The 11,538-nt window shown below is 36.8% G+C and overlaps 1 protein-coding gene across 1 annotated transcript in view; it reads left to right on the forward strand.

Moving 5' to 3' along the window:
- LOC108140479 (inactive serine protease scarface) overlaps nt 1-4,281 on the forward strand; it is a 29,762-nt gene extending 25,481 nt beyond the window's left edge. The window contains exon 7 of the mRNA XM_017263224.2: nt 3,446-4,281. Within this exon, the coding sequence (XP_017118713.1) occupies nt 3,446-3,738 (293 nt within the window). The 3' untranslated portion in view covers nt 3,739-4,281. The remainder of the gene's footprint in view (nt 1-3,445) is intronic.
- The last annotated feature ends 7,257 nt before the right edge of the window (nt 4,282-11,538 follow it).

Genomic DNA, 11,538 nt, shown 5'->3' on the forward strand with positions numbered 1-11,538 from the left:
TTCGTGCTCCTTCTAATACGGGTAAAAAAAATAGTTATGGGCGCAACACCAAGCTCAGCTGGGTCACACACACTTTTGCCCACAGCGCTGGACTTCTGCGCTGCTTCTGCACTGGCATTTGCGTTGGCTTGCAAACCGCGTGATTTTGGCTTTGACGCGCAACTACTTTTTGAAGTGATCGCAATGCTGAACGTTTGAAATGCGGCAAGTAATATCTTGTTGTGCTCCTCGTAGATATGTAAATATATGGCCTGTAGGTCTCTTGCGACTGCTGCGTAATGTGAACGACAAAGTCTCCGATTGGGTCTGTATAGGTCTTAAATTTGGTCGATTGAATACAGCTAACCATTTTTAATTCAAGGCAATCAATATTTTAAAATCCCTTCTTGGTGCCAATCTAGTATGGAGGACAAAAATTAGATTTGGCTGTGTCTAAATCTATTAAAATTGTATTACCCTTCTCGGATCTGGCACAAACATTTAACGAGCTTTTTCTGCATATACACTTTTCCAAAATTCAGCCTTAAAAATTCGTATTTTTGCTGAGCAGACGGATACGATGAACACTTTAAGGTTAAATACATCTGGGAATGGCATTCACCAGATCACGTCTGTTTCGCTTGATATTTGAGTTGGAAAATAATGAGGGCGGAATATGCCAGGTATAGCTAGCCTAGATCCGGAAGCTTAAATCACGTTTTCCTGACGTTTCAAACCTTTCCAATATCGAGTGCGACCTTCCCTATACATTGTATACAACACTTCTGCCATATACAAAAACCAAAAATATATCTTAGTATATACTCTATAACGATCGGGTTTAGATTTTATTAATATAAACATAAGCTGTTCGCCATAAGCAAAAGTTGACTTCCTATTGCAGTATATAACGAATCGGATCGGACACCAATAGCATATAGCTCCAATTGGAACAAAAAAAAATATATATATAACTTTGCTGTTTTTTTTAGCGTCCATAATTAACGCGTCTATAGAGCTTACCTAAAGTAAATACTCATAATATAGCTGAGGCCAAATAGATAAAAACTGGGAAAGATTATAATTTAAAAAAAAAAATAATTACTCACGGTTCGATTCGAACTTATAATTTGGCTCGCGGCGAATTTCTGAATTATTTCTCTCGAGGCGAGAAATTGATTGGTTATTTAGGAAATTTATTACAAAAGTTTTGTTGCATAGATTTTAATAGTTTTGCTTATTATTTAAAGATACATGTTTTGCATTATAAATTTTGTTTTTAAACTTGAAAAAAAAATGTTCCTTAAACTTGGAATGTGGTTTTCATAACACATGTAAAAACTGTAGTGATCCCGCTTAAGTGACGTTTTGCAGAGCGTTGTTTCGTTGTTACGTTGACTATGATTTCCCCATGCTGATTTTTTATACCCTTGCAGAGGATATTATAATTTAAGTCAGAAGTTTGCATTCCGACCGTATAAAGTATATAAATTTTTGATCAGCATCGATAGAAGAGTCGATCTAGACATGTCCGCCTGTCCGTCCGTTTCTACGCAAACTGATCTCTCAGTTTTAAAGATATCAGCATGAAACTTTCCCAAAAGTTGTCTGTCTATTGCAGGTAGTACAAAAGTCGGAACGAGCCGGATCGGACGACTAAGGCATATAGCTCTCATAGGAACAATCGGAAAATTAAATATAAAAAAAATATAACTTTGTAGTTTTTTTAATATTTTTTAGTTCTTCGATGGTTAGTAATGGTTAAATATTTCAGAACTACGGGATAAATTCCACCAAAATCGTACGACTCCCATAAAAATAATAAAAAATATTAAAAACATTTTTATAAAATCGTAACTTTTCTATTTTGTAATTTTTTAAAAACTCTTTTTCACTTATTAATAATTTGACAGTTTAGAAATACGCTTTTAATTCTATTGAAATCGGAAAACGATATCGTATAGCTGTCATAGGAACTATCACATAATTGAGCTGCAAATCATCATAGCTTCAATGCTTTTAAACATATACGGCAAAAAAATAATTTTTATGTTTTCAAGAATATTAAATTTTTGAAATGGTTCAAGGGGTATATGAACTTCAACTTGCCTTTAATTTTTTGTTTAATTTTGCAATTAGCAAAATTTAGGCGCTATAAAAACAAAACAAAAATAATATCGAAAATCGTACTCGGCCAAATATAGCGGTAGTTTTTGGAACCATTGAAAAAAAAATGATGAAAATCGGCCTAGTTCTTCTGTAAAAAGTCTTACTCGGCAGTTAAAAAACACTATTTTTTGGGAAAACGCGTTTAAGGGTAAAATACGGTGCATAATTGATTGAAATATTTACCTTGGCAGGTAAAATACGGTGCATAATTGATTGAAATATTTACCTTACAGTTGGCGGAAACAAGTGAAAAAATATTATTTCAACAAAATCCTTCTTGCTGAGATAGATGAAATTAATGAATTAAAAAATAAATCGGTTGTTTTAAAACTGTGAGAGTAGAATACCACCTTAAGGTTGTATTTTGTTCTAAAAATTTGAAAAAATCGATATTTTTCTTGCATTTTTTTAAAGCTTCGATATTTTTTAAAAATATGGTCCTAAAAGGATTTTTCAAAATTTGAATTAGTTTTGAAGACACAGCCAATTTTGTGACGTGGCTTCCAAGCCATTTGCCATTGTGTCCTAAACTTCAAACGCGTTTTTTTCTTGAAACTACCATGTTCTACCAAATCAATTCCCTTGAAATTTGGTATGTATCTTGTCTGTCTCTCTCTACCACAGACCTTAAAAAATGTTTTTTATAAGTAATTTTAAAATATTCGAAAAGTACGAACAAATTGGTTAAAAAACATTTCTTGTTTTCAAGTCGACGCCATTTTGTAATTTTTATTTTTTTTTTTTTAAGTGGTCAACCCGATAGCGGCATCTTTACTAATGAAAATTTGGTTTGATTTTTTTTTACCAATATCTACAATGCCAACCATGACGCACCATTTTTTAAAGTCCCCACTCCTCCGGCTTGTAACTCGACGAATTTTGGTTTTTTTTTTCTACAAAAATGTTTTTCTTTTTTCTTCAATTTTTCGTTTCTACATTCCGGTCCAATTAGTTACTGATATGACTGAGGCCAGGCATCAATAATTTCATTGGTTTTTTTTTTTTTTAATTGCTGAGTCAATTAAAAATTTGTTTTTTTCTTTTCCTCGGCGCTACACTGACTCATTACTTGTGTTCGTGATCTTTTTTAGATGTGATGGTAAATGCACTGCCAAAAGGTAGTTTTGTGCACCCCTGAAAGAGGTGTGCATGCAAATATGTATAAGTATTGGCGCATAAGAAGTTCAGCGAAGTGCTGTAAAATTTTATGTTTCCTTTATCGGGAGCCGATTCTAGCGTTTTTCTTCCCCGTTTTAACCGACCCAGATCTAACTATACCTTTCTTTCCGTCCGACAGTTCATGAAGAGGGCGCTCTAATGCACGTGACGGACACTTCGACGTTGGACCGGAGCGATTGCGGTTCCGACGCCAGTAGTGTGTGCAGCGCCACTAAGTTCGACGCCTGCCAGTTCGATGTGGGCAGCGCCCTTGTCTGCGGCACCGGCTCCAACGTCCGCCTCAAGGGAATCTACGTCGGCGAGAACTCCTGCGGAGTCGGGCAGGCAGTCCGCTTTGCCAAACCGGACATAAAGTGGATAAACACGGCGTTTGCCGACAGAAACAAGCCTCTCTTACTAAATCGGTTTTAAACTGGACTCTGACTCGGGTTAGGACCAGGAAGGCAAAAGATACGAACGACAAAGGATCGGCACTCGAGCTTGCGTAACTGAGCTGAACTACTACAAAAATTTACCCCATCACCATAAGCAGCCTGAGTATATACGCCGTAGACCCAGTTTTCACCCTTTACGTTCTGTCGAATTACATAGATCGAATTCATAGATCATACATGCCGTTAACATGTATTGCGATATGTAAAATACTTATTTTAAGCTATATATTCAACAAATAATTTTGGAGATATCAACTTACCGCAGTTCAATCACAGTTATATTGAGATTATATAAATATTTCATTACGAAGAGTAAGTCTAAGGATGTGCACTTTCTAGCGTAGGCACCACCTGTCAACCGCACAACCACATTTATACATCATATATAAACTGTTATTTAAAGCCTTTCCTATATCGTTCACTGAATATGTTAATATGCCTAAAAGTTGTATAAATTGTCTACGTGTCTAAATTTAGTTAATAATTTAATTACTAAATAAAGAAAAACGATTAAGATAAACTGTTTTATATAACACCTTCAGAGGATGATAAGGATATAGAATTAGATAAACTGACAAGTTATGAAAATGTTCTTCCTCAAATCGGACTAAATTACCAAAAAATAGTGGGAAACGCTTCTACCTGTTACATCCATTTCGAAAAATCCAAAGAACCATTTTACCTTATGAGAAACCTAGCAGAGTTGTGTAATTAAGTGATTGCATTGCATTAAAAACAAAAAGGAAGCAAACTTCGGCCAGCGGAAGTTCATATACCCTTGCAGCAATAGTAAAAAATAAAATATTCTTGAAAACATTTTAATTTTGATTAATTACTTTTTATACTACCTGCAACAGAAAAAACAAAATCATTTTTAACAAGAAAGGAAGCTAACTTCGGCAACCCGAAGTTCATATACCCTTGCAGCTATTGCAAAATTTAAATGTTCTTGGAAACATTTAAATTATGATTTACTTGCATTTATGTTTAAAAACATTGAAGGTATGATGATTTGCACCTCAGTTATTCGATAGTTTCTATGACAACTATGAGATATCGTTTTCCGATTTTAATAAAATTAAAACCGTAATTCTGAACTGTCAAATGATTTTAATCATTTAATAGTCAAAATGAATTTAAAAAAAAAAATGACAAATTAAAAAAGTTACATTTTTTTTAAATTTTTTTCCACGGGAGCTTTATGTTATAGTCGCCCGATTTTGATCAAAATTAAACCGTAATTCTGAAATATTTAACCATTACTAAATGTCGAAGAACTACAAAAAAAAATTAAAAACAGCAAAGTTATAATTTTTTTCATTTATTTTTCCGATTGTTCCTATGGGAGCTATATGCTATAGTCATCCGATTTTTATGAAATTTAAACCGTAAATCTGGAATATTTAACCACTACTATAAGTCGAAGAACTAAAAAAAAATTAAAAACAGCAAAGTTATAGTTTTTTTCATTTATTTTTCCGATTGTTCCTATGGAAGCTATATGCTATAGTCGTCCGATCCGGCTCGTTCCGATATATATCACCTGCATAGAAAGGCAACTTTTGGGAAAGTTTCATGCAGATAGCTTTAAAACTGAGAGACTAGTTTGCGTAGAAACGGACTGACAGACGTACATGGCTAGATCGGCTCTGCTAGTGGTGCTGATCAAGAATATATATACTTTATAGGTTCGGAAACGTCTTCTTCACTGCGTTGCAAACTTCTGACTGAAATTATAATACCCTCTGCAAGGGTATAAAAATGTGTAAGCTTTTTTTTTTGTGGTTTAAGTTGCCGCAACACCCGTAAGTGCCGTGGAGTTATTTGGCCGCCCTCGCGAACGTGGAAATCGCCAAGTTCTTTATTTGGTTACTGGTTGGTTATTCAGATGCTATTTAATTTTTTCCAGATATTCAATTATAATTTGGTATGAGTTTGTTGGTTCGTGTTTAAAGAAATGGTAAATGTCGTGGTATTTTTTTAGTGTTGGGTAATTTTGTCTTGCAGAGTTGTATTTGGAACAGCTGAATATGATGTGCGATGCGTTATCGAAATCGTTGCAACTGTCACATCTGTTATTGTTTACTACGTGCATTTTGTTTAAAGTATAATTGTCAAAAGCGTTACCGCTCATTAATCTGTTTATGATTTTTATACACGAAGGCCTGAGGTTGCAGTTCAAGTTGTTAAACCAAGGTTTGTTTAGCGTTGTTGGGAAGAGTTCGCAGTAACCCCGCTGTTTACCACTAGCGAATTCGGCGTACTCCTTGTTCCAGTCCTCCTGTATTAATCTGTGTATTTCAGCTGTGGCATCTTTTATGCTCCATCCCACTACGGTGAAGATACCGTGTGAAGGAGCGTTTTTGGCAGCCAAGTCCACGAAATCGTTTTGGGTTATGCCAGTGTGGCTGGGTATGTAATGGATTTCAACCGCCACTATTTGAGGATGATTGGCAATTTTCTTTCTTACATATGTTGCAGCTTATGTAGTTGTCGTGACTGGACTTAAGAATTGCAATTGCGCTGTTTCTGCTATCCGTCAAGAAGGCTACGCGAGTTATGCCCACCGAAACGACATGGTCGAGGGCCTTGTCAATCGCTTGCAGTTCGGCCGATAGAGACGACAAAATCTTGTTCGTATAGAAACTGGCTGTAAAATTCGAGCTATTTACTAGAAACGCTGCGCTTGAATACGTATCTGTTACTGACCCGTCTGTGAAAATGATGTCAAAGTCTCTATTCCTAAGAGATCCCATTTTTTCCTTAAATATTTGTAAAATACTAGTTGTATTCATATCACATTTGTATTTGGCTGTTCCCTTAAAGAAATCTAGGTCTACCCTTATTTTACTATTATGTACAGGTAATGAATCACAGATTTTGACTTGATCTAGGCTATGTTTAAAGTCCTTATATAGTATTAATTTTACTATTGGATACAAGTGTATCTTTGGCTGGCAACTCATGGGCAAAAACTTTTATCAATTCTTTTGCCGTTTGAAAACAAATTCTGTACTCGGGCGGAAGCTCTGCTGCCATGTGATATACTATCGGTACCGGTGTACACTTTATTAAGCCGAGTACGCGTCTAAGACTGAAATTAGTTTGTACTTTTATTTTATCCATAGCTGTTTTGGACATTTTGCTAAATGAGGAACATGCATATTCTAGCCTACTTCTGGCAAACGCTTTGTATAGCAGAAGACGTTTCCTGGGATTTACCCCGAAAGTGCATCCACTAAGCAATTTTAAAAATGCACATGTTTTGTTTGCAGATGATATTGCCTGTTCAATGTGTGCGCATGGAGAATTATTGGCGGCTACTATTCGTCCTAGATATTTGATTTGCACTACATCTTTAATTGGAATTCCCTTATAAAAAACTTGAAGCGACTGTTTGCGCAGATTAAAGTGAATAACGCTGGACTTAGATGGATTAAAGGATAAATTTAGCTCACCACACTCTGTTTCAAACTCCGTAATTTTTTCTAAAATTATATCCCTTGCTCCTGAAAAGGTAGCATCGAAGCAAACCAGAAAGAAGTCATCTGCGTATTGAAACATTTCGCAGTTTTCGTCATTCAAACTGTGAAGATTTGCAGTATATAGATTAAACAAAGTGGGGCTAAGGGAACTACCTTGGCAGACTCCTCTATCAACTTCAAGGCGAATTTTCCCCTTGACAAGAACTCGTTTCCAAAGGAAGTTAGTTAACCAGGCAACATGATGTTGATTGAAGTTGAGATTTTGGAGTCTGGTCCCTAAGATTCCTATATCGACACAGTCAAAGGCTTTTTGCAGATCTAAACAAGCTGCCACTACCTGAAGTCCTTCTGCTTTTAAAGCTTGCACTTTGTTTATTAGATCTCTTATGCACACGGATGTGGATCTATGTTTCCTAAATGCATATGATCTATTTGGAAGCAGCCTATTTTATGAGATGTGGTGATCTAACTTGAGTTTAATAAGGCCCTCTGTTATCTTAAAAAGTACGCTTAGCAAGCAAATTGGCCTATAGTTATCTATAAATGATGAGTCTGCGTTTCTTTTTGGAATTGATACCACGTTTATCTCCCTCCAGCTTTCTGGTATCTGGCCAGACAGCCATACATTGTTGTTATCATTCGATACGATAACTTATCTAGTCCCCTTGCTGAGTCAGGCTTTCTTGAAGCTATAAATTCCAAAAAGTCATCTTACTCAAAAGGATTTCGGACATGGAATAGCTGATGCCTGTTAGGGTTGGGAGAGACTGCTATTGTAGATGGTGTATTTTTAATTGCATGTAAAAACTGTTCGTCTTCTTCTTCAGACCAAGTGTTGCCAGTTCGTTTTATCTGTTTATATTTTTTAAGATTTTTAATACTATTCCAGATGTTTGGGCTTTCCGAGATTTCATTAACAAATGATTGAAAATTGGATTTTCTTTTGTTACTAATATAGTTTTGAAGTGCCTTTTCTGCCTCTAGGGTTTTTTGGGCGTCTTCAAACTTTTTGGAGCGGTAGAATTTCTGCCTAGCAGCATTTCTTAGACGAAAAAGTTTTTCAGCTTCCTTACACCACCATTTTTTGGGTTCGTAGTTATTTTTTCCTGTTATTTTCACAGTGTTTGACTTGATTGACGCTTCTAGTGACTTGGTTATAGCTTCTATACTGGTAAAGTTGGTGTTTTCGAAATCAATTGCCACTTTGTCGTGGAAAATTTTAAAAGTATTTACTTCAGTACTGACATTATTAATAACAATTTCAATCGGGAAATGACTGCTGTTGGTAATTTTAACTTTGAAGGAACTCCATGAGATATTTAAGTCCCTTCTGTTACAAAAGGTGAGATCTAGTAACGAGAACTGAACAGGACTGAGCGAAAAGGTTGGCGAACCATCATTTAGGCAAACAAAACCAGCATCAAGGGATACTCTTGCCAATGTGTGACCCTTGGCATCACTGGTCAAGCTGCCCCATGTTGTTGACTTCGCATTGAAGTCACCACCAATAATGGTGGGGTTGGCCAATGCAGAAGCGTAGTTAAAAATGTTTTTAAGACCCTGTTTCAGATCGGTTACTGTGGTGGTTGGGGGGATATATAAGCTAAAAATATCAACATTCTTCTTAAGATTAAGAGTTTGAACTCCAATGTTTTCTATTAGATCAAATGATTTTAGAATTCTAAACTTGATGTTGTTGCGGATATAAATCCCAACGCCGCCATAGCTGTCATCTCTTGGTTTGCAATGAAATTTGAAATCTGGGATACTACAAACGGTATTATCCTTAACCCAGATTTCTGAGAGTAAAGCTATGTCAACGTTGTTATTTATTAGATACATATTAAGTAAGTGCTTGTTGTTAAGTTTGTTGAGGTTTTGAATGTTGATTTGAAGAATTTTCATTATGGTATTACAGTTTGATGGTGAGATTCAAATGAACTGGTAATCTGAAGTGCATCTAAATCCGCATTGCTCTTGTTCATGAAGTCTCTGATCTCAGTTAGAAATTTTATAACTATTGTGTTTGTACCTACTTCATTTCCTGTGTTACCAATTTTAGTTTGTCCTGAGCTACATTGGAACAAGTCTGAGAAATGGAACTCAGATTGTTCATCCCGTTCCCTTTGGTTGTACTGGCATATGAGTTTATAGAATGTATACCTTTGGCTGATTCTGCTGATGAATTAAGAGTACTGTTTCCCTGATTAATTTGCCATGATGGCGTTGGGAAAGATAACTGATCTTCCATCGCAGGCGCTCCTCTGCGAAATAGGGATGGGTATTTCTTATGCGTCTCTTGTATAGTTAGGTTTTCTAAAGTCCTAGTTTTCTGAATGGCATACACTTTCTTCCTGGCTGAACAAGATGGCGATGTAGCCACGTGGCTTTCCTTGCAATTAGCGCACTCAACTTTTGTGCATGCTTCTTCTTTGTGCACAGAACCGCACTTGAAACATTTCTTCTGTCCCTTGCAATGTTTTGCGGTATGTCCAAATCGGAAACACCTGAAACACTGCACGAAATACACATACGGCTGAACCTCCACCGTTGAGTACAAGAATTTAATCTCCTTTGGTAGTTGCTGCCCATCAAAAGTTATTTTGACCCTGCCTGTGGAAACAAGTTCATTCCTGTTGTTTTTATCCTTTTTCATAATTTTGCAAACATCTAAAATAGGAATCTGTGAGCTAAGAAGATCTAAGAGCTCTTCATTTTTAAGATTGGTTGGAATATTAAATATTATGCCTGTCCTGCTTGTGAAATGCTTAAAAATCTTCGGAATATAACCCTCTCCTTCTAACTCATTACAGCTTGCTAGATTGTTCGCTGAAACGGCCGAACCACACGTGATCTTGCACCTCCCGTAACCGATTCTGGCGACTTCCTAAATCCCGCCAATTTTTAACTTTTCCAAAGAAGCCGACAATTGGAATTGATTAATGGCTTTCCTTTGTGCAGTAATGCTTAGCTTGTCTATGCAGACCACGAACGGTCCTTTATGAATTTCATCGTAGCAGTTCTGAGAAACTTTTTGTTGAACTTACAGTTTGCTTTGGGCTTACACCCTGTTTTTTTCCATTCTTCTGTTCCTTTATAGTTGCCATTTTTGGGGCGGTTTTCACGATTTTCTTTACATCCTGTGGTTCTTTGCTCCTTGTAGCAATAGTTGATGCGACATAAGTTGGTTTGACTTTCGGGATGGTACCACTTGGTGGTGGCTTTTCGTTTTTCTTTGTCAATCCCATTTCAAAGGAATTTTAGGCGCGTTGACTTTTCCTACGAAAGCGCGAGCTTCCTGGAAATCCAAGTGGCTGGGAAAAATCAAGGAGCAGCTGATCGGGCGGGTAAACTTAGAAATCAGCGGTACTAGAAGCTGAAAAAGTATTGCGAGCAAAGGAACGTGGACAATGGCTGTTGAGGAGATGCGGATCGAGCAGGTAGCAGTTATTGGATCTGGTTGTGCAGGATCTTGTAAGGTGAGGTCATCATGAAGGTTCCAGTTGAGCTTGGACCACTTGGTTGTATGTGTGACGCTACAGCAAGTGGTGCACACGTAAGAGCGAGAAGACGACGAACAGAGACAACATGTTTGAACGAGACGCAATACTTTTGGTTAAGCCTTATGTTTTTTTGCAAGCAGCTGGTGTAAAATTACAAGCAGTTTTGCAGACACAGGGTGTTTCCTCTATTTACATCTTGATTTGACATTTAAATTTAGGAAACTTTTTATTAAACTTAATGTTTAGCAGGTTAACGTTGTAAAAAGCGAGAGAAACGAGATATCGGCATTGCGAGTCGAAGAGTTAAATCGAAATTTGTCGAAGTTGCACTTGGGTACGACTGGATTGAAATCGGAATTGCAACAGAGATTATTGACCCACTTTCGAGTAAAAAACGGGAGTCAGAAACAAAAGATAATGTTGATCAATGGTGTCCGCAGAAATTTTTTTTAAGTCCGCAAAATAGCCCAGGCTGGCAACAAGGCATGGGATTCGAAAGGCATTTAAGATCGTGGCTTACTTTGAAAGATGTTGAGGGTAGTGTTTCATTTTTCAGGGTCGAACTCCCCAGATTTAAACAAATGGATAGGAGAGTTAGAATATTGCGCAGCTACAGTTGAGTGGAACCAATTACAGGGTTTTGTGTAGCAATACAATTACTAAGTGAAGCATCGAAGATGTTTGTGCGTGCCAGAGGAATGTTAAGGACTGAAAAAGTTGCAGTTGCCCTGGCTGGAGGAGTTTGCGGTAAAACTGTCCTCAGAAAAAGTCCATCGCAGGTTTGGAAAA

Source organism: Drosophila elegans, unplaced genomic scaffold (assembly GCF_018152505.1).
Source record: "Drosophila elegans isolate 14027-0461.03 unplaced genomic scaffold, ASM1815250v1 contig_536, whole genome shotgun sequence".
Taxonomy (NCBI): domain Eukaryota; kingdom Metazoa; phylum Arthropoda; class Insecta; order Diptera; family Drosophilidae; genus Drosophila; species Drosophila elegans.